Source organism: Diaporthe citri, assembly GCF_014595645.1.
Source record: "Diaporthe citri strain NFHF-8-4 chromosome Unknown scaffold_2, whole genome shotgun sequence".
In the NCBI taxonomy this organism is placed as follows: Eukaryota; Fungi; Ascomycota; class Sordariomycetes; order Diaporthales; family Diaporthaceae; genus Diaporthe; species Diaporthe citri.
The window spans coordinates 5,614,736-5,638,405 of record NW_025064847.1 but is presented as its reverse complement, the minus strand read 5'-3'; the positions used below and the strand labels follow the sequence as shown (position 1 = coordinate 5,638,405).

The following is a 23,670-nucleotide window of genomic DNA, read 5'->3' as shown; positions in this document are numbered from 1 at the left end:
ATAGCATCCGGTGCGGAGAGGGAAGCTGGAGGAGCAACAAGCAGAGCATGTGAAAGACAGTCAGCATTCCTTCTTCCGACGAAGAGTCCGGCATCAGTGTGTACCACAAGCCGACAGGCTGTACCACAAACGATTTGCAGCATTCACGATGGTTTTGAAACAATACCCCTTTGCATTTTCGCGGCGTCTTGCATGGCTGGTAAGGGGGTCAGGAAAGGGGCACAGGATTGGCAAGATGGATTTGTCACAATTGGTAAATAGGTAAATACCCGAGGCGTGCTTCTCCCTTGTTGCCGTTCATTGCGGCCGAGGGCGAGGAGCCCCGACAAGCAACACATGGAAATAAAGACATAATGCCATGGTTTTTGCACCTTGATTGGTGACTACTAATCTGTTTCGGATCGTTGATCACAAGACTCTCATCCAGGCAAGCAGTATCTTGAACCTGAATGCAGACCTTGGAGGGCCCCTTGAACCATCCACTGGGTGAATGACTTTATTCTCCACTGTCATCAAAGAATTTGTTGCTCGTAAAAGATTACCAGCCGTCTATCTACGAGCCTCAGAGGCTAGATCATATGGCCAGGCACTTTTTTGCTCACCGACTCCCAACACGAATGCAATCCCAGGAAACGATCATCCCCCAGAACAAACGATCGACCTAAACCATATGTGTCTGTCGACCTAGGCAGTTAGGCTTTTACGGTGCATTCATTCATACAATGTCTTGACCCTAACTCGGCCAGAAGTAAACAAAGAGCCACATACCCAAACCCCTCCGTCTCGCAACCCGTAAAATCAGTGAAACAGCACCGGCAGCCCCCCGGCCTGCTGCCCGTTGCTCTTGGGCGCGGCCATCTCCTCCTCGAACTCGAGGAACCCCGTCGCGGCGATGAGCACCATGAACGACTCGGCCAGCTCCTCCACGGCCTCCCCGAGGAGCAGCGCCGCCTCCCTGTTGGCGGCCCCGCCAGCACCTCCTCCTTCTGCTCCAGCGCCGCCGATGCCCGCGCTGCGCTTGAGAGTCTGCACGACGAGCATCCTATGCTCGGAGAGGAAGCGGCGCGCGGGTCCCTGCGCGACGCTGCTCTGCGGGCCGCGGGTGAGCACGGCGGCGCAGACGACGCGCGCCACGCGCACGAGCAGCGCGTAGTGCCTCTCCAGGGCTGCGGCGCCGGGCACGTCCTCGAGGAGCTCCGGGTCCGCCGCGAAGAGGCCCGACTGCTCGATGGCCGGGAAGAGGTTCGCCTGCAGGGCGTGCTTGGCGCCATCACGCGTCTGGCAGATGGACATCACCAGGGCGAGCCTGGCGTTCCAGAGGAGCTCGGCCTCCATGTTCCCTGCTTGGGCGGTTAGTTTGGTTGGTCTACATTTATTGAGTTGGGGGCGGGGGTAAGGGGGGGGGGGTGGTTGCTTGGCCTGGGGTTAATTTGGCTGACTCACTTGTTTGGACGATCTCGAGCCACTCTGCCAGCACGGACCTGAGCGAGTCGACCAGGATGCCGATGAAGTTCAGCCTGTTCAGGTTCTCAACCACGTACGCGTCGTCCTCGACGCTACCCACCTTGACAAGGGCGTTGATGAGGATGAGAGCCGCGGTCTGGCAGGCGGCGTCGCTCCCGTAGGCGTCGTCGCAGATGACGTTCAGCAGCCTCTCCCCATGCACATGAATTGACTTGACCGCCTTGTGGCGGCTGGGCAGGAAGTCCTGGTCCTTCTGGACGATGCCCGCGAGATAGCGGTAGCAGATGCTGTAGTACAGGGCGCGGAGCTCCGAGTTCCCGGCCCATTTGCCTATGGCCGCCAGGCAGATCTGGAAGAGCTGGAAGAGTTTGTCGCTGACCAGGTCTCCGGTTCTCCGACTGTCTCCGCTTTCAGATGCCGTTGTCGAGAAGTCGATCTTGAAGAGGAGAATCTTGGCCAGTTTGGCCAGCTCATATGCCTCGTCTGGGCTATCCGACGCATATATCTCGAGGCTGGGGAGTACGGCTTGGAGAGCCTGAAGGAGGAACGAGGTTTGTGCGCTGCCCTTGAACTCGTTCGACTCGAACATGACTAACAGCACATTGCTCCAATACCTGAGCACTTTGAGGCGGAAGGAGCTCAGTTGTTTTTGCCGGTTCGAGAACTCAAGGAATTCCACGAGGAGCAACTCCTCCCTGTCCAGCAAGTCTATGTCCTTCTCGGCGGCAATCTGGCCCAAGTTAGCGAACTCGTTGCGTTTCAACAGCAAGATGTCCTTGACCCTGTCGATGTTGTATATGGGGTTGCCATCCGCATCTTCAGCCAAGCAGGGCCTCAGGTCTAGGTCGCGGTAGTATTGAAATTGTGGTGGTGGCACTCCCCAGTTCTGCCCATCTGGCGGGAGGAAGTCGAAGAGATCGAAAATGCTCGACACTGGCATGAGCTCGCCATCGTCCCCCTTAAGCTGTCCATTCAGAGCGTCGATGAGTCGCCGTTTGAAGTGTGGTAGTCTGTGTTGGGAGACGCTGCACAGCTCAATGCTAGCGTACTCGAGAGTGATCGCGCGGAGGGCAAGGAAGGATATGAAAGTCATGGATGATTCGGATATCAGAAACTCAGGCCCGGTCATGAGCTGACCATCCCAAGACAACGAGGGCTGGATAGGGATCTCGCCGAGGAGGAGATGAAAGAGGAACTCGTTCTCCCTGAGCTCATTCAGAACGATGGACGAAGTCAGAGACGAGGTCCAGAGGATTCGAAGAATCCTCATGATCTTGAACTTCAATTCAATCGTCCACCGCCACATGCCCGTCTCTTCGTCACCGAAGGGCGTCTCAAGAAGAACGCGTAACAAGTGGTGAAACATGGAGGTGCGCGAATCGAAGTCTCCCTCGGTCTCAACTGACACGGAATCCATGCCACACTGAAAGCCCAGGAACAGATGGGCTATGGTGGGCTGATTAGGAGTGGCCTGCAGGCAGGCAAAAATAAAGTCAAGAATGTACAACTTGATCATGAAGTTGGGTGTATCTGCCCCTCGCGCCAGATCAAGAGGAGCTACCAATTCTGCAATGAAGGACCCGGAGATGGACTCGGCGTCACCATTTGTCTCCAAAGCGACAATGGCTTTGTTGCGGTGCGTTTGACCAAAGTGGCCGGGGTTCCAAGCTGAGGTTATCCTTGCGGAGGAAGAGACCTTCTCTAGCAGTTTCAGACATGCGAGTGTCAACCCTGGGTGGCCCATTCCACAGTAGCGGCCCAGATTCACGATCAGAGGGAGGTGATTCATCATCCCATCGGTGAAAGATGTGTACGATGTCGCCACTGGCTCTCTCTTTATCGACTGGCTCCGGAGAAGCGGGCGCACGAGATCGGCATACGTGTCTTGCATGTCGAGTACTTTGCTCACAACCTCAACAGCGCGTAAAGTGCTCAGTATTATAGGCGAATCTGGAGGCGCACTGGCGAGTTGGGCGACATCATCTGGGTGCCTTTGGTTTATCGCTTCAAAAAGGGCAGCCATCACCCGCTCGTTCAACATCCACTCCATCACGCGCGCGAAGGGATGAAGTCTGATGTAGGCGGCGAGATCGGTTGTCGCCATGATGGAATCCACAGGAATGTTCGTTTCGTTGCCGAGCACAATCAGATCTTCGTTGAAGGTGTCGAGGCACAGCAGCGCAAACTCAAGACAGCTCAGCCGCAGCATCCTCATCTGGGTCATATCTTGCAGGGCTCCGGAATTGTCGGCAAAGACGAAACCCAGGACATAGTCCGCGTAGGGATCAATACCTGGCATCCTGACTTGAGAGCCCAGGTCTTCTGGAAACGGAAGGGCATCATTCAATGGTGACGATTCGTTGACGGGAGAGATAAGAGAGTTCAGAAGCTGAACCACTGCGTTCGGCTCCTCGAATCCACGAGAAAGTTCCAGCAATTGCCTTCGCATTTGAGCGGCTGGGGTCTGGTTTGTTGGCCCAGCCGGTTGACGTCCTTGAATCTGAGGCGGATTGTGCTGCCCAGTCGCCCACGAGTCGAGTACGGCCCACATTATGGTACCTTCCTCTTCCGTCTTGCGGCTCATCAGCGCCCGTAGTGCGTAGAAAGTATACGACTTCAACCTGGGAGGAATCTGGGTGCTGGCCAGAAGGAAAAGCCCCTGTACCAGGTTGAAGTCGTCCGTGAGGAGGAATGTCCTGACATCTTCGCTTTGTGTTGACAGTTTGGTGATGAGTCGAAGATAACACTCCAACATCATCGCCGACTCAGGCTCGGCCTCAGCTTGTTCGGGTGGGGGCTTTCCGGAGCGGTAGATGTGTGATTGTGATGTAGAAGGTCGCTCCCGGAGCTTGACCGTGAAGAAGTGGAGTTCCTTGAAGATTTGAGTCCACGTGAGCGAGAGAGATTTCCGCATCTTGCCAGATGCCGGCTGACTCTCGTCTAAAAGAAAGTTGTGGGCGGCTGTAGCGCAAGCATCATCATCCGAGATGGACTGTAGCATCTCACAGAAGGCGCTGACCAGTGGCGTGGACGCTCTTCGGGAAGCCCAATGTAGAAAGCCGGCGAGATTGCTGTCAGGGTCTGTCCAGAAGGCTGAGGCTGCGTCAGGCCGGCCTTCATATGCGTAGGCGATGATCAATAGGAATCGTTCCAGATCCAAATCTTGTTCATGGGTTTGACTGAGCTGGCGTTGTTCGTCCTCTTCGCTCCGCATCCTGCGAAGTGCGTCTGGCAGATTCGAGATGAGGCCCTCTACCAAATTCTCTAGATGAACCATGAGGACGGTTTGGAAAGAATCTGAGAATTGGGCAGCATCGATAAGGGAGGGCGACTTTCTCTGGAGCCAGTGTCGTATTCCCAATCGACCAGCATCCTGCCATTCTGGAGTCTTCACATCCGCAGCAACGGAGAGAACAAAGTCAAAGGCGCCAGCTTTCATAGCCTCGGCAAAGGGCCCGAAGAACATCTCCTCGTCTGCGTCCACGTCAGTATGTGGGAAAACTTCTGCAGGGCTGTTACATACCAAGCTTTTGCCTGCCTGTCTCACCAATCTGGGAGAACCAGCCCGAGTATTCAGCAATCCACCATACCTGTACTGCAGCATGCAGATATGGCATAACCCAAGTGTCGTCATCGGACTGCTTGCATATCAACTTGTTGAACTCCTCTCCCTCTTGCGTGGAAGCGCTCCCCTCGGGGGAACCGAAACAAGATACGTAGGCGCCAATGACAGGGAAGAAGTGGACTAAAGCAATCAGTAAGCAGGAATGTCTGGACTGTTCCTAGACAATTTTCATACCTAGCAGGTGATCATAACGATCCACCTTCTGCAGATGTTTCAGTAGCTGCTTGAAGTCATCTGCTTTGACGTGGCGTTTCTCAATCGCGCTGGCCATTATCAAGGCCAGCAGTTCATGTTGCTGTGCCAGACTGACGCGAGAGAACTCGACCACCTCGTGGTAAGGCAGCCGAGGAGCGGCGCCGGCGTAGACGACGTTCGCAGTGGTCATCCGGTCTGCAAGCTTCTGTAACCAGTTCTTTATGTCTTGCATGGCCGTCATACATCTCGAAACAATCTTCGCATTATCTCTTCCGCCATAGATGTTCTCAGTGACGTATGTGCCAAAGGCATCTTGTAGGGGGTCGAGCTCTTCGTCGTCGGAGGTCCGTATCTGGATACAGAGTCGCATGCAGTCCAGCAGGTACCTGCGCTGTTGGTGGAATCGGATGACACCACATTCTAGCAACGGGCGGCCGAGGGTTCGAGTGTCGTCCTGAGAATCAAGAAGCAATTTTGCCGAGTCCACCTCGTCAAGGTCTAGCTCGTCGGCCAGCTGGAGGGCCATCTCTTGGAATTCTGCGTTGATGGAGTATTTCTCGTCATCGACCGTGATCTTTCCTGTTGCGCGAACCCCATCAGCATCGTTCTCTCGCTGGCCAATGTTCTTCCAGGCGCAACAAACCAGTTTTGACAACATCGCGGCTGGCATTGCTCCTCGGTCGCTTGTCGAGGAGCTTCTTGAAAGCCTCGGCATGGGCGTCAAGCTCCTGCTCGAGGAGTTGGAGGCTCTCGAAGCGATGCTCGCAGGCTGCGACAAGCTCTCGGTGGAGAGCCTCGAGGCCATCCAGGGCAGTGACTTCGGCCATGGTGAACTGCTCTGCTGTGCTGTTTTCAACGCATCGCAGTGTCTTCTTTTTGTCTCCGCCGAGTCGGTATGACGGCGCTGGGTCGACTTTGGGGCGCTGCAGTGGTTCTCGTCGGCCCAGCTGGTAGAAGCGCTGACGCTGTCGAACTTTTGGGAGCAGGGAAGCTGTCGCGTACCGTACACAAATTTGGCGGCAACGCGGTTCTGCCGTCCGCAGTTGCCCAGGGGCCGGGTCTGTTAGACTTTCTGCAGCCTTGTTGCTCTTCCCCAATCACAGAGCCGCTAAGTATGGGTCTGGGGCGTAAAGTGGCCAGAGCTCCAGCTCTTGTGTTGACAGGGGGTCCCCGGGACCATGCAAGAGAAGGCGCATTGGAGCGCTTTCAACTGAACGCCAACTCCTTCCTGCCTGATTTCTTATTACAGCTGCACTCTTTCACATCATGGATTTCAGAACTGAGACTTCCGGCCGACCAAAATCACTACACAACGTCAGCAACGTCTGAGGCCGACCTGCACCTGCTGTCCTTCCCGAGGAACGGATCCTGCCTCAAGCCGCCTCGGATTTAAGGATGGTTCATCGACTCTCGCCCCGTCGCAGTTCACGTATCGCACTGGCCGTGGCGTGCTGTTGTTGATTTTGTGCGACTGGCCTCCAGCCTTGCCTCATATCCTCTCACCTTTGGTCTGTTCGCCTTACCGAGAGTTTGCATCGTCTCAGACAATAGCCTCGCCTTGATGAACTCTCTGGGTGTTGGTCGTCACCATGCCGCCACGGAAACCGGCCTTGAGACCTCAGATCACCAATGTTGCGCAGCTCAAGAGCTGGATCACCGGAACTGCGGTGACCGCTCGCAGTGAAGCCCTGCAAGGTCTGTCAGCGAAACCCCTTCTGGTCGAATGTACAAGCTGCTGATGTATATACAGACCTGATCTCATTCTTCAGGAACCCTACTTTGAATCAGTAAGGAACATGTGTTCTCATTTCAGCCAGCTCAAGCTGACGAGACTTAGTGAGGTTCTGAAAGACAAGGAATATCACAGCATCTGTGAAGCCTTGTTCCAAGCGGCTCTGGCCGACAAGACGGTATTATTGAGTGGCAAAGGCACAGGGAAGGCGAACGAACGGCTCGGCTACTGTGGCAAGGCCTTGCGTGAGACTGTCACACATGGTCTTTCTAAATTCAAAGGTAAAACCGTGAGAGCCATCATCGACCATATCACAGATACGCTTCCCACATACGATGGAGACTTCTTTGAGCCTCTCGCACAGGACTACATGCAGACGTTGGTGATTATACTCGACAGTCCTACCCACGTCGAGAATCTGGCTTTGAAAGATGGCAGCGGCTGGAAACAGTGCGTCACGTTTCTCGTTGACAGAATCTGCAACCTTTTGGACGGCGCTGATTCTGCCCATGCCTCCGTCCTCATCGGCCGGGACTCACCTGCGCCTGGAACTGCTCGTCATTCTTCGGTTGGCCCTTCGAGCGCTCGCTCGCGGCTGGGGACCCAGCGTGGTGCAGGGCAAGTCCAACGCAATGACCTCTTGTCGCTCCTCCAATGTCTACAGTCTTTGGTCTCCGCCCCAAATGCGCCCTGCATGTCAAAGCGTCAAGAGGTGGCCGATGCTGTCTTGCGGGTATTGCGGCTGCGTTTCGATTTGGACAAGCTGCACAGGTTTGCCTTCTCGATATTGAATCGCATTTTGTTGCAGACTGCCGGTGATGATCCTGCCCTCGGTCAGCATCTAACGAGGGAACTTGTGCCACTGCTTGGCTACTGGTGGCAGCGCCGGACCCTCGATAAAGATGAACTTCAGTTCTTGGTAAGAGACGAAATGCTGAAGACCATGCATGCGATCAGCGTCTACTTGGACTACTTGCTACAGGATGATCCGGCTGCGGCTCTCCTTCAGCAGCTCGAAGAGTTGTTGGACGAACTTTGGGGCGAATACTCCTCGCGGAATCCTCGAGCTCGCCTCCAACTTGACGACGTGACTTTCTCATCTCTGAAGGCTTCATCTGGCCACTTTTCCACCGGCCTGTTTGCTTTGAAGCCTTTCAGGCAACATGCAGAACGCCGCTGGGCCTTGGTTGAGGTCATGTCTCAACTCGAGTTCATCTTCTTGCAACATTCCAAAAGCAACTCGCAGCGTCTGGCGACTGAGGACAGCCAACCAAGGAAAAGACAACGTCGTGCTGGAGGCTCCAATAGGATACACCAAAAAATGTTATCATCGGATGCCGCAACCAAACTGACTTCACTGCAACTGCTGCCCTTCTTTTTGCCCTTGAGCAAGCTGGACCAAGAACAGATGATGACCGTGATGGAGGACTTGTTGCCCATGATCGGTGACAAGCAAGGCCTTTCGTCGTCCTGGGCAATGATTGCATGTGCCAGGTACGTCCTCTTCCCGGCTTTACTGAGCAATCTACTGACCAGGCATTCACAGCTGTGCTGTTGAGTCGCAGGCGAGAGATGAGAACGCCGAAGCACGGTGGAAACAAGTATGGCAGCTGGCCGTCAGGTCTATCAGCATCCCCAGTACTTGCCGAGCAGCTTGCGTACTGCTCCATGTCATTCTCCAAACACGGCTGATACCACACCATGCAATTGCAAATGATGTCAACAACATAGTGACAATGGCCGACATATGCGGTCCGGCTGCTCTGCTTGACTCATCTCTGGTATTCATGCATTGCCTGGCCAGCGTACGCAATTCTATGGTTCCCAGTGCCAGCCAAAAAACATCGAGCTACGTAATACGATGGGCGTTTACTATGTGGCGACCAGGTAAGTACAGTCGATTCCCCTCCTATCTGCTGCGTGAAGTTGTACCGCGCCGACTTGCTCTTCACTGACAGTATTCAGCGGAAGCAAACTACGCCACGTCACTGGCAAGTAATATGGTACCGGTTGATCTCGTCAATCTGCTCCTATCATGCTGTGGCGTGCCTCAATTTGAAGTTCCGCCGCAGATGGGGCTGGTAGGCGGTAACCTCAGCCAGTTCTGGAAATCCTACAACGACACCATTCCGATGACTCGATATTTGCTTCTACTGAGCGAGGATGATGCCGCAGTACGGAGTCAGCATCTAGTGGCGCTTTCGGATGGAAATGGTGGGGGCCAATTCTCAGAGCCGGACGAGACCTCCAACTCGCAGCCGTCAAGCTCGCAGACCTCGAAAACGCTTGTCCTGGATTTGCTACATCCCAAGTTGGTCGACTTTGTGGAGATGCTAGAGCCTTCTTCCCAATCGGGGACTCGGCGTAGCGACGATGCAGCGATACACCTATCTACTGATCGTTGGCGAAGTCTGCTAGCATGCTTAATCTCGAGCAATATTCTCCTGTCACACCTCGAAATCACGGAACACCGGGGGATGAATGATATCAACACTACGTTATTAAGCCTGTGGGACAGGTGCTTCCAGATGGTCGTCGAATCATCTGAGAGTGGTGAATCTTTCGAGTTGATCCTGGCGATGCTCGCTCCTTACATCCCTCCTTTGGACTCGTTCCGAGTGCAGCAATTCTGCAGCAAGGAGCCACATCTTCTGCGACTTTTTTCAAGACTATCAGGCATGATAGATGATCAGCGCAGTCAACAGAGGCCCACCCAGGACCTTGACGCTATGGACGTGGACGACGAGTTCGAGTCACAAGACAGGCGGAAGAAGCCCGGCAACAGAGGCTTCCTCATTCCAAGACAAAAGGTCGCGTCAAGCATGAGCGCCAATGCCTTCTTCGAGGCGACAAAAACAAAACTGCAGCTTTTCTCCGAATACTTCAGTGACCCTGGGAAGGTTGGACTTATACCTGAGACTTTCATGGACAAGTTCCTCTCACTCGAGGATGATCAATTCCTTCTCTGCAGAGAATTCCTTGTCGAACTTCTCCAGTCTGACTTCGGCAATGTTTCCAACTACGCCAAGGATATCGTTGAGCAGACTGCGGCAGTCGTATTCAAGGATAACTACAAGACATGCGAGGTCGCCTTGTGTACGCTGGTCGACGTACTCCTGTCCTTCGCACCTGTCTGGTCCATGGGCGAAGGTGATCCAGACCTTGTCAATCCATTTGTGGATCTTTATAATATCCTGGTGAAATCAGTTTGGCCGCACAACCTGATGTCGCCAGAGGTCCAATTGTCATACTCTGGGCTACTTCTTCACCTGTGGGAGATCAATGCCCAATTCCACAAGGACAAGAAGTCGTTGGTATCACCTCCCCACAAAACTCTGCTCTCAACGCCCGATAGTCTCAAAAAGACTCGGATCGAGGTTCGTGACCCACGACCAGGTCCTTTTTGGGAGGGTAGTATGCGCGCCAAATTCTACATTGCACCGAGGCTTACCAGAATCTTCGAATTCTTTGTTGTAAGCACTCACGAAGACATTTTCGTCGACATTCTGGAAGCCCTGCCAACGGACCCAGAGGTTATGGAGGGCATCGGATTGCGTGTTTTCGTCTTGGCCGGCCTTGGTTGCAAGTGTCCAACACTGCTAAGGAGATGTGTATACCACATTGTGGAGACGTCTGGAAAGGTTGCCGGATCTGCAAAATATGCCACTCGCGGCATGAAAATGGTGTCGTTGGCAAGGTTATTGAAGTCGCCTCAAGAGCTCTTCCAGTTGTTCGCCCCCCAGCTTCTCTACACCTGGCTCGAGAAGGACTCGTTCGAAGATATCCCCTTCAGCATATTTGGCTTTGCCAGTCTTGATGACCTCCTCCAGCGAGCAAGAACGGAGGCCACTGCTCATATGATCATGCGAGGCCAAGACGAAGCAGTCAACGGCCTAGCCAGTAGGCTACACGTTACGCCTGTGGAGTTGGTTGAGCAAGGGTTTTCTAAGATCATGGCATATTCGATCATGCATGATCTCAGTTCGTCTAAAGACTCTTCAACTTCCTCGGAATCTCGAGTCCGAAAACTTCTTGGCAAAGAGCCTTATCTGGATCGTATTTATCGTACTTTCCCAGACATCATTGGACATTTTTGCGATGTCATCGACCAGGAGGGTGCAATTGAAGATTCGTGGCGCAAGGACGAGACTTTCTCATATGCTGCGGACTTCATGGACGAGATCAAGAGATGCGGCCAATCGTCAACAGCTCTGGGGCCTAACCAGCAGCCCATGTTCAAGGGCAAATACCTTGTCCGGGCAATTTCCCATCTGGTCCGAAGAACGAACTACGATGTCCTGTCCCTTTGGACACCGCCTTTGGTCACATCTGTAGCGCGGAGGCTGTTGAACACCATCCATCCAGCTCTAGGGCCACTGCATGCATTGTCAGTTGTCCGCAAGGTCCGAATATTGGTATGCCTTGCCGGTTTCCAGACTACGTCCTCGTACCCTCTCGAGATGCTCTTACAGTCGATCCGGCCTTTCCTCTCGAATTCACAGTGCGCGGACGAAGCTCTTGCAATGAGTAATTGGCTTATATCCCAAGGCACCGTTCACTTGGCACAGACACCTTCATTCTTAGCGGGCTATGCCTTGTCTACACTGGCCAGCCTGAGAATGTTCTTGGAGTCGAGTCAGGCCAGCTCTACACAGGAGAGCCAATTCAAGTCGACCGTGAGCAAGGCTCAGAATTTCCACGTGTGGTTCGTCAAGCTGTTGAAGGGTTTCGAGTCGTCGTCCGCCTTCAAGTCAGATACACAGGCTCAAGCCTTCAAAGCCATCATTGAGTCAGCATCCAGCATCCGATCGTCGGGAAACTCTCAGAAGGACACGCAGGAAAGCAGGCTTTTGCTTGAAATACTCAAGGATGCCGAGCAGGAGCACCAGCTGCTGAACGAGTCTGCTCGTGAGCTGGCTCTGCGGATGCTTTGCGGCGAATTCAAGATCCCAAAAGCCAACAGAGACGACATAATCGACACCGACGAAGACGCTCGTGCCCATGGCCCCATGATCTGGAAAAGTTGTCGGGCAGTAAACTCCAGTAAGGAGTATCTTACATGGGCAGGACGAGTAGTTGGCACTTCTTATGCGTCATCTGGCAGCATTCCGCGCGACGTCTTGAGAGAATCACACTTGTCAACCTATCAGAGGACGATGGGGATGAATGGTGATTCTGTGCACGGCTTGCTGAGACTGTTGGCAAATCTGACATTGAGCGACAACTCGGCCCATGCTGGTCTCGCGGAGTCTGCCTTGAGACAGATTGTGTCCCATGCGTCCTCTACAGAAGACCACGACCTGATTGCTGACTGTACTCGAAGCCTTCCAGAAAACCTCCTTGCATCGTCTGACTGGATGCAATACCAGACGCCGCCTACAGACAGCGGAGAGATCAAACATACCAAGGTCGGGGTGTTCGAGGCTGAGAGCATAGAGTCGTCTTCCTGGGCTCGAGATACCTCCATCCATCTCGCATGCTCTGTAAAAGGCAACGCAGTCCTGGCGACCTTGCCCTTAATTCTGGGCGAGATCGATGGCTTCGCTGAGCAGGCATTACCTTTCATTGCCCACTTGGTGCTTGTCGAGGAACTCAACAGCCAGAGACCGCTGAAACGTGGCTTGTCCGCAGCCCTCAAAGAATGGATGAGATCAACTTCGCCAGCAGCCAGTGACAACATCAAGCTTCTCATCAATGTTATACTCCACCTGAGAACAAGACAATTTCCGAATGAAACCTCGATTGCCGATAGATCGCATTGGCTTGACTTGGACCTGTCTAGTGTGGCAGTAGCAGCTACAGGATGTGGCATGTTCAGGGTTGCCTTGCTCTTCGCCGAACTAGCCTCTTCTGAACCAGCGAGGAACTCCCGGCGATCTTCGGCTGCACGAGAGGCAGAAGACTCTTCAGAGACTTTGCTGAAAGTTTTCGAAAACATAGACGATCCAGATGCCTACTACGGGTTGAACCGTACAGCGTCTTTGTCCAATGTTTTGGCACGACTCGAGTATGAAAAGGAGGGCGGGAAGAGCCTGGCGTTCCGCGGCTCTCAATATGACAGCCATTTGCGTATGAGAGACTCTGAAGCAGATCGTGACGGGCAGTCTCTCGTCCAAATACTCAGTGGATTGGGGTTGTCCGGCCTTTCCAACTCTTTGCTCCAAATTCAACAACACCATGATGATTCTGCCTCGCTAGACAGCACTTTCACCACCGCTAGGCGCCTTGAGATCTGGAACTTACCTGCACCCCCAAGCCTTGAGAACCATGCCGCCACATCCTACCGGGCGTACCAGTCTATATACAGGGCTGTGGAGACGGACCCTGCAAGACTTGCTGTCCAGGACGGGTTGGCAACAACGATGAAGCGTCTAGCCACCAGAGACTTGAGAGTGTCCGAACTGCGGCAACACCTGGGCACACTTGCAGCCCTTACCGAATTAGACACTGTCCTGGGCGTGGCTGACTTTGCCGAGCTCGAAAAGGTTTTGGCTGATTTCGAGGCACGGTCGGCGTGGATGATGAGCGGAAGGTTTGTGACACTGGCGACAATGAGGATTCTAATATCTTGCTAATCCAAAATCAGGTACGACGATGTCAGCCAGATTTTGTCTCATCGTGAGACAACATTCAGTGTTCTTGGCCAAAAGGACGTGATTCGAAGCACACTAAACCTCACTTCACCGGAAGCTCGATTGGTTGAGATTCGGAGCATGCTGCTGTCATCAAGTATTTATCGATTCCACCATTCCAGACAAGAGTCCTTGAACGTATCGACGAGGTTGACAGACCTTGTCAGCTCAAGCGAAGCCATTGGTCTGAGTATCGATGCTGCTGTTTCTCTAGAGACGGCCAATTCGTTCTGGGACTACGGGGAGATGATACCATCCATCAGACTCCTGCAAGGGCTTCAGGGGAACCCTTCGTCTCTGAAGAAACAAAGCATCCCCGTCACGCACGCTGATCTGCTTTCCAAGATTGGGCATCAGGTGTCAGTCGCAAAGCTCGAGACAGCCGACAGCATTCAGAAAAAATACCTCGAGCCTGCACTCAAAGAGTTGAAGGGCAAAAGCTCGGGCAAGGAAGCTGGGCAGGTATTCCACCAATTTGCGGTGTTCTGCGATGAGCAGCTACAAGACCCCGACATGCTTGAAGATTTGGGCAGACTTGAGCGTCTAGTTCAGACGAAAGCGGACGAAGTGGAGCACTACAAGAAGGAATACAGATCGGCCAAGAATTCACAGCTCAGGGAACAGTATGACAGGTACCAGAGGACAGCCGAGAAATACCTGCTCCTCGACCAGACCGAGCTCCAGCGGACCCAGAGAACTCGGAACGAATTTGTCAAACTCAGCCTTGAGAATTACCTGCAGTCTTTATCTGCTTCGGATGACCACGACAGCGACGCACTCAGGTTCACCGCGCTGTGGCTTGAGCGCTCAGAAACAGAAGTCGCAAATATGGCCGTTCATCACCTCCTCAGGAATGTGCCAACTCGCAAATTTGCCACACTCATGAATCAACTAAGCTCACGCTTACAGCTTGACAAGAGCCATTTCCAGACCCTACTAAGAGACCTGGTCTGCCGTATCTGCTTCGACCACCCGTACCACGGCATGTATCAGATCTGGTCGGGAATTAGAACGAACCCGAACGCAGAAGATGAGGTTGCCATGTTACGCAAGGAGGCTGCAACCAAGGTCATGGAAGAGTTTGAACGACAGAAAGGCGGAGTTGCAGTTACATGGGACGCCATCAAGAAAGCATGTGGATGCTATCATTATCTGGCCAAGGAGAAGAGTGATCGGTATAGAAGCGGGGCCAGGATCAAGATTCAGGATTCCCCTTATGCATCTACCCTCTCAAGATGCCTTGCGAAATACCCTATTCCGCCACCAACCTTGGAGATCGAGCTGCGTGCGGATAGGAACTACTCAACGGTTCCGGTGATAGAGAGACTGGAGCCTACCATATCGATTGCATCCGGTGTCAGCGCTCCAAAGATCATCACGGTGGTCGCCAGCAACGGAGAGAGGTACAAGCAGCTCGTCAAAGGCGGTAATGACGACCTTCGACAAGACGCAATCATGGAGCAGGTCTTTGCTGCTGTGTCCTCCCTGCTGAAGCAACACCGAGCAACGAGGCAGCGGAACCTCGGCATCAGGACTTACAAGGTGCTGCCTCTCACGAACAGGTCTGGACTGATCGAGTTTGTTGCCAACACGATACCTTTACACGACTGGCTCATGCCGGCGCACGAACGATACTATCCGAAGGACATGAAGGGCAATCTCTGTAGGAAGGAGATCTCCAACGTCGCCGGCCGCACCAACGACGTGAGGGTCTCTACCTACCGCAAGGTTTCGGAAAAGTTCCATCCCGTGATGCGATACTTCTTCATAGAGTCGTTCCCCGACCCGGACGACTGGTATGTCAAGCGCCTCGCTTATACGCGCACGACGGCTGCGATATCCATCCTCGGGCATGTGCTTGGGCTCGGAGACCGACACGGACACAATATCCTCCTAGATCAGAAGACGGGTGAAGTCGTGCACATCGATCTGGGTGTGGCGTTCGAGTCAGGGCGCATCCTGCCTGTGCCCGAGGTCGTACCGTTCCGCATGACGCGTGACATTGTGGACGGCATGGGAGTGACTAAAACAGACGGGGTGTTCCGCAGGTGCTGCGAGTTCACACTCGACGCGCTGCGTGAGGAGACGTACTCGATCATGACGATCCTGGACGTCCTTCGATACGACCCGCTCTACTCTTGGAGCTCGACACCTATGAGGCTGGCGAAGCTACAGGGGGCGGCGAGACGGGCGGAAGAGGGCGACGGTGGGAACGAGGAGGGGGGCGCTGCGGGCGTGGGGGCGGACAAGAAGAAAAAGAGCGTGGTGAATGAGCCGTCTGAGGCAGACCGCGCGCTAGAGGTGGTCAGGAAGAAGCTGTCCAAGACCCTGAGCGTCACGGCAACAGTGAACGACCTCATCAACCAAGCAACTGATGAGAGGAACCTGGCGGTGCTGTACTCGGGGTGGGCGGCGTATGCTTGATAGAGGTTGGGCCAGCAGGAGGGTCTGCAGATGCATTTTTTGGGACAGGGGTTTGTAACGGAGATTGTACATGTTAGTAGCTGTGGCCATCGTACAGAATGTGTGTAATATCGGGCTTTAATATCAACCAATTGTTTCATCCAGAAGCACAGCTGCTGAGACGGTCTGACAGTTGACCGGAGATGCTTGTAAGAGAAATAGGTGATACCTACTTAAGAGCCTACAGCATACATATGAGTAGACTGGGCTGCTCATATAACGGCCAGTTATGGAGTTCAGGCCCATGCATGACCGATCGCTGGGGAGAGGGACGCCGTGGGCCCTCGGCATGTCAGCTTACCAGAATGTGGGGGAGCTCTTTAACTCCGTTCGACGTTCGCGGGCCCGGTCACATCTCACTCGTCATTGACCGTGGTACCGTCCTTCCCCAAAGTCCTCGTCGTCCTTCGTTACTAATTCCTGCTCGTGTCTACTTTTTAGCACACATTCGAAGGACGAGAAGACTTTGGTCCTCCCACTTTCGGGTTTTGTTTCGTAGTACTGGACCTCACAAGTCAAAGCAGAGTCAGCCCCGTCAGCCAAGAAGCAACATACCCACCAGGATCTGTGCGACAACAGCTCGAGTTGTTGCAGCTGGATCCCCCGGGGCCTGGGCATGCAGTCACGGCCATCAGGAACCGAGGGCCCCTTCGACAACTCGACCCCCGACAACCACCGCCACACTTCGCCCCCTTCCCGACGCCGCCATCGAGTCGACTCCATCCCCTCCTCCTCCCAGTCGCGATCTGCTCCCGACCCCAAGCGCATCCGCTCCGGCGAGTCCGCGCCGACCACCACAGCCTTCAGGCCGACCTCGGCCGCCTCCATCAACACCATGGCCACCGCGGGCACGATGAGCGCAAAGGCCATGGGCAAAAAGCCCGAGGGCGCGGCGGGCTTCCAGCCGCTGTCGGGCGCCAGGCGGATCGTCATCAAGAATCTGAGGGCCAGCTCCAAGACGGCCGCCGACGTCGAGGACTACTACAAGAAGACGTGGGACAACGTCGAGACGGCGCTGCGGTCGATCCTCAGGGGCGAGGTGCCCCGCGTGCCGCTGGAGCGGGTCTACCGCGGCGTCGAGGACCTGTGCCTCCGCGGGGAGGGCGACAAGCTGTTCGGGGTGCTCAAGCAGGAATGCGAGAGGCACCTGTCCCGTGAGATTCTGGGCCGGATCAGGGAGGGCAGCGGCGCGGTGGCCAGCACCGACCTGCTGCTGCGGGTGAGGACGCAGTGGGCGGCCTTCAACAAGACCCTCATCACCGTCCGCTCGGCCTTCAGCTACCTCGACCGCTCATTCCTGCTCAACAACAAGAAGTACCAGTCCATCAACGACCTGCTCCTGTCGCTCTTCCGCAAGATGGTCTTCAACTCGGCCGACGACTCGGACTGCGGCAGGAAGGTGGTCGCGGGCATGTGCCAGCTGGTGGAGCACGACCGCCGGGGCAACGCGGCGGCCGACCCGACGCTCTTGCACGACTCTATCAACATGTTGAAGGTTCTCGGGGTCTACGGCAGCAAGTTTGAGAGGGAGTTCTTGCGGCAGTCGGAGGATTATTTCACGGACTTTGCTGCTGAGCACAGCAATGATGGCTTGAGGTCGTACATCACGGCATGCGAGAGGCTCCTCAAGCGGGAGGACTACAGGTGCAACACATACAACTTTGACAGCACGACGAAAGTGCTGTTACTCGAGAAGGCCCACGAGATCCTCATACAAAACTACAGCGCGGTATTGCTGGACCAAGGCGACGTGTCGAGATTACTGGATGACAACGACATAAGCTCGGTGAAGGCACTGTACTCGCTGCTGTGTCTGTCGAACATCCCGAGAAAGCTCAAGGGGCCGTGGGAGGAGTACATACAGCAGGCGGGAGCGAGGATAGTAAACGACACAGAGAAAGGCGATGAGATGGTCATCCGACTGCTGGAGTTCCGGCGTTCTATGGACACCATGATCCGTGATGCATTCGGGGGTGATGAGGTCTTCACGTACAGCCTTCGAGAGGCTTTCACGGTTTTCATCAACGACAAGAAGATATCATCATCCTGGGGCACTGGCACCTCCAAGGTCGGAGAGATGATCGCCAAGCACATTGACATGTTGCTGCGAGGTGGAATTAAGGCTCTGCCAAAATCCCTGATCTCGGATAGCAAGGACCGCAGTGAAGCCGAGAGGAGTGGTCAGGCCAGCACAGGGGACGAGGATGCCGAACTGGACCGGCAGTTGGACGCAGCACTCGAGCTGTTCCGTTTCATCGAGGGCAAGGACGTCTTTGAAGCTTTCTACAAGAAGGACCTGGCCCGTCGGCTGCTCATGGGCCGGAGTGCCAGCCAGGACGCCGAGCGTAGCATGCTCACCAAGCTCAAGAGCGAGTGCGGCTCCAGCTTCACCCACAACCTGGAGCAGATGTTCAAGGACATGGCACTGGCAAAGGAGGAAATGGACACCTACAAGGGCTGGCTGGACGCCACAGGTAGGGATCGAAGCGGCGACCTGACCGTCAGCGTGCTGTCCCAAGCAGCGTGGCCGTCATACCCCGACGTCAAGATGCTGATACCTGAGGACGTTGCCAAGAAGATCGACCAGTACGACGCCTTCTACAAGAACAAACACACGGGCCGCAAGCTCTTCTGGAAGCACAACCTGGCGCACTGCATGGTCAAGGGGTACTTCGCCAAGGGCACCAAGGACCTGGCGGTCAGCGCGATGCAGGCCAGCGTCCTGGTGCTGTTCAACCAGGCGCCGGACGGGGTGCTGGGGTACGAGCAGATCGCGACGGCGACGGGCCTGTCGGGCGGGGAGCTCGAGCGCACGCTGCAGTCGCTGGCGTGCGGCAAGGTGCGGGTGCTGGCGAAGCACCCCAAGGGCAGGGACGTTTCCCCGACGGACACGTTCTCGTTCAACAAGGCCTTCACGCACCCGATGGTGCGCGTCAAGATCAACCAGATCCAGCTGAAGGAGACGGCCGAGGAGAACCAGGAGACGCACCGCCGGGTGGCGGCGGACCGGCAGTTCGAGACGCAGGCGGCCATCGTGCGCGTCATGAAGAGCCGCAAGACGATGCCGCACGCGCAGCTCGTCGCCGAGGTTATCAACCAGACCAAGAGCAGGGGCGCCATGGACCCGGGGGACATCAAGCAGAACATTGAGAAGTGAGTACATGCCTCCCTTGCCCTGTAGGAGTGACTGATCAGCTCTTTTTATTTCGTAATCTTCCGTCTCGTTGCTAACTCTGTCTTGCTTCGTAGGCTCATCGAGAAGGATTACTTGGAGCGGGAGGGTAACTCGTATACGTACTTGGCTTGATCGTATTTGTCCCTCGAATCGCGACTGTCCGGCTTGTTGGATGGATTGTTGAGGGATGCATTCTGGCGTATCTGGTCTGGTTGGGGAAGAATACATACAACGCACGCACGCACGCACATCCATATATGTGCGTAAACTTAGAGAACATGGTACCTTGGCAATTGTCCAGACGACCTGTACCGTTGAAATAGCTCAGAATCGAAGCCTCGTGAGAAAGATGCGCATATTATTTTGGTAAATCGTGGGTGTGTTTGTGTTCCTAGAGGCTGAAGCTGCTATAAATTGCTCACGGTTGGGTCTACTGAATAAGTTCCCGGGGTTTTGCCAGCTTGCTTCTGATCAATGCCCAGACCTATCAGTCAGTAGACGATCAGTCTCTGATAGGAGCTGGCACCGTGACTTTACAAAAGCATTGTACAGTACCACAATTATTACACACTACCCATGCCAACCAACATCTGCAGAGTTCATCCACTTGCTCCAGGTTTCCTTTCACCGCCATCGCTTCCTTGCGAATATTCTGTCATATCGAGCACCCTCTACCGAAAGCCGCGATGGCAGATGCACAAAGCTCCCAGGATACTACGGACGACGCCTCCTTGCCAAGAACCGGACATGACGTTGGGGCCGCCGTTGCCAGTGCCGACAGTCTTTCCAATGTAGGCAACCAAGATGGTATGACACCCCTAGATGATTTCTCCGACTTAGTTCCGCGAGCTGAGATGCTTCTAGGACAAGTACTTCAGGAGAAATTCGGTGTACGAAAGGTCATTCGGCACGGTGACCGAGTGACCAAGATCAACAACACCACCGAGGGCCCCTTGCGAATATCTAATGAAGCCGCCGCGATACGCTTTCTCAGAGAGAACACAACGATTCCGGTTCCGACGGTTTATGAGACGACTTCAAACTCCATTACAATGGAGTTTGTTGAGGGTTTAACCTTAGAGGAGGCATGGAAGGACTTATCCAGTACTGAAATTGCAGCCATCAGCGAGGAACTCCGCGATTATCTCACCCAGCTCCGGGGCCTGAAAGGGTCCTTCATCGGATCATTCGACGGCGGTCCAGCTGTTGACTCTCGCTTGTTCGTCAACGAGGGGGGCCCGTTCCGGACCGTGGCCGAGCACATCGACTTTGTGCTTTCAGACCCTCCTCGGAACTGGCCGGGGGCGGCGCCTATGCACAACATGGTGCGCAGCCAGATGCGGACGGACTATGATGTGGTCTTCACTCATGGGGATTTGAAGTCCATAAATATTCTCGTCCAAGGGTCACGCATAACGGCCATCATCGACTGGGGATATGCGGGATACTACCCAGAGTATCTCGAGTACGTCTCGGCGCTTCGGGCTACGGCATGGCGACCCCCCTACTATGCTGCTTTGTTGGAAATTTTTCCAAGGCGGTATGATGCAGAATACATTGCAGAATTCATGGTCTCCAGAATCACCAGAAACGGGAGATGAGTGATAAATGTTTCGCTTTTCTCTCTTTTTGCACGTGTCCTTTATGCGTGACATGAGATGATCGGGTGGTACCTATCCCAGCTGATAGAGCATCCTGTTGGTTGCCTTGCTTATGAGCGGTGAGTTGTTTTCCCTGCTCGGTTTTCTTTCGCAACAGGGCTTGTTGGATCCTCGTAGAGCTCAAGCTAGTCGACAAAGCGCCGGAGGGCTTGCCACCCGAGGCTTTGGTTCATCTTGGGCCGGGGGGGTTGCGCAACTTGGTCAACACCATGTTGAGGAGCCTCCACCACAGCGTTGTTTGGACGAGTGCGAGACGACATGCTGGGCGCTTGGTCATGTTCGCTGTTGTATAAGAACTTCAGGACTGAGATTTGTGACAAGGTTTGAGATGCGGATATCCCATTTTGGATATCTAGGGGAATTCTGCTGAACGCATGACTGAAGTGTTGGGCAAATGGAATAACAAGGGCTTCACTTCAGAACATCGGAGACAACCTCAAACTTTGTGTGACGGAGAAAGCTGAATTGATCGCTCAGTTGAGGAGAGATTCTGTTGGTGCACTTAAAAGAGGAAAGCCGGAGGATGATGCTTGTTTAGAGCACTTGAGTAAACAAGATGTTCATGACGTCGAGTAACGCACGTATAGCATATATTTCCGACGAGCGAATTAGTGTGTGCATCTCACCTTGTTTAAGCGTTTGCTCTGAGAAGAAACTGCAGGTTAGAGATCGAGCGGACTCTTACACTGTTGGCCGACGGGTCGGTCAGATTGAGTGTACTGTGCCCAGCAAGAATTCTCACTGCTGTATCAAGGGCGTCAAAGTTGGTTGTGAGTGGACTCTGATGGGAAGCCTGGAGGGAAATCACTGAGCCGATACCAGGCGACATAGGTACTTGAGCAGCGCTTTGATTTGGATGTTGGTCGAGTTGGATGAAAAGTTGCAGAACATGCCTACCTGACTTCCCGAGGTCCAATGCCCCGCAATTTGCAGTACCTAGGTCTAGTCTACCTGTCTATTCAAGTACCTACTGTGGTCTCCCCTGGAAATAAAACCCCCCTGGCAGGTCACTCGGGCCCCACATTATCAATTACTACCCAATTTGTATGTGATTTTATAGCAAATTATCCAGCTAGCCCAAAGGGGTAGTTAACGCAATACTTAACGCAACACTTTAAATACTTGCATATAATTACCCTTATAAATCATTAATTTAAACGTTAAAAAGATACTTAATTTATATTATTTTATTGCATTTCTAGGGGCTATAATGCCCTAAAGCCCACTAAAAGCCCTTAATTATCATCATTATCGCTATTATTAGCTACCATTTAATATGTCATTCCTTAGCCGTGATTATATCTTTGCAATGCTTAAATATATTAGCAAAAAGGTCTTTAATAAAGTTCTTATTAATTTACTCCTAAGCTTCTTATACTTATTGCCATAGCTAATTATATAAGGGCTTTTTAATATACTTATATTAATCTTTAATATAATTTTTTATATAACATTAAATTATTTCAATAGGGTTAAGATTAGGGCTAAAGGTTAGCCATTTCATTATAATCACTCTTTATTTATAAAGGTTTTTATAAATACCCGCTGCTGCATAAGCGCTGGCGTTATTATGCATAAAAATAAGCTCCGTTTGCTTTTATTGCCAATACATCATAACCTAGCCATTAATAAAAGGGATCATATGAGCGTAATACATTTCCTCCGTAATTATGCCCTATTCCTTTTCTTAAAAGAAGCAAGGACCCTTTTAATAGCTAGGGATGCTAAAAAAGCAAGCTTAAAACATTTAACCACCTTTTTATTAGTATTTCTTAACAATGCAATTAAGGTGCCAAATCTCATTGCTTTTGCAAATAATATATTGCTTATAATAAGGGCCTTTAATCACCCACGTCTCGTTAATTTAAAAAACTTTTACCCACTACTTAGCAATTTAATTCTTATAATCTTTAACTTATTAAAGGCATGCCTTGCAGATATTCTTAATAATAAGTAGCTTTTAATAAGTAATATAGTGTTATGGGTTGGCCTTAAGCGTTTATTAAAAGGTACTTAAAAGGAGTTATAAATTGCAATATTTAAAAAGTAAGTTAAGCCTTAAAAGGGCCTAACTTTAAATTTATCTTTTAAGTATATGCCTTATTATATAAAAAGATTAAATGTAATATAAGCTTAATATAAATATATATTATAGCTTAGGCAATAGCTTAAGCTTATTATATAACCCCCTTTCCACTCTTATATTATATATAATAAGAATTAAATCTAAGGTTTTTATAATCTTATGCTAATTATGCATTTACTATATATATAATCCTTTATTAATATGTTATGATTATATATAAGCTATATATATTAATTATGCTAGGGCTTATTTATACTTAATTAAAAAGGTATAGGCTATATATTCCTACCTTACCTTATTAATATTTATGCACCTTATAGCGTTATATTGCATTAAGTTAGCATTATATTATAATATATATTAAATATAATATATATTAGCTATATGCTTAGCTTATTATTATTTACTTATTATAATAATTATAAATTATTAATTCTTTAATCTTAATTTATATTATAATGCAATTATTTTATATTTAAGTTCCTTTTATATTATAATTATAAAATATTATAACCTTTCTTTAATAACTTTATTATATAATTATAGCATTAATTACTTATTATTATTATATATTTATATTATTTTACCTTATTTTAATTATTATTATTAATTAAATAAGTTACTTTTATTATTATCT

The 23,670-nt window shown here is 52.1% G+C and overlaps 3 protein-coding genes across 3 annotated transcripts; 2 read left to right on the top strand and 1 right to left on the bottom strand.

The window, feature by feature from the left end:
- Positions 1-798: 798 nt before the first annotated feature.
- INS49_007099 (uncharacterized protein) lies at positions 799-6,111 on the bottom strand (the record flags this gene model as incomplete). Its single annotated transcript, XM_043167864.1, has 5 exons — positions 799-1,340; positions 1,444-4,938; positions 5,012-5,209; positions 5,264-5,863; positions 5,928-6,111. The coding sequence occupies 5 exons, from the start codon at positions 6,109-6,111 to the stop codon at positions 799-801; spliced, it is 5,019 nt and encodes a 1,672-aa protein (XP_043029008.1).
- Positions 6,112-6,873: 762 nt separating this feature from the next.
- INS49_007098 (uncharacterized protein) lies at positions 6,874-19,418 on the top strand (the record flags this gene model as incomplete). The annotated part of the gene is made up of 12 exons (XM_043167863.1): positions 6,874-6,979; positions 7,035-7,071; positions 7,122-8,510; positions 8,563-8,654; positions 8,748-8,903; positions 8,982-9,276; positions 9,535-11,431; positions 11,585-12,011; positions 12,348-13,548; positions 13,603-16,062; positions 16,706-19,264; positions 19,361-19,418. 12 exons carry the CDS (start codon positions 6,874-6,876, stop codon positions 19,416-19,418), a joined length of 10,677 nt encoding a protein of 3,558 aa, XP_043029007.1.
- A 554-nt stretch (positions 19,419-19,972) lies between these two features.
- On the top strand, positions 19,973-23,374 carry INS49_007097 (uncharacterized protein; the record flags this gene model as incomplete). Its single annotated transcript, XM_043167862.1, has 3 exons — positions 19,973-20,093; positions 20,151-20,751; positions 23,371-23,374. 3 exons carry the CDS (start codon positions 19,973-19,975, stop codon positions 23,372-23,374), a joined length of 726 nt encoding a protein of 241 aa, XP_043029006.1.
- Positions 23,375-23,670: the final 296 nt, after the last annotated feature.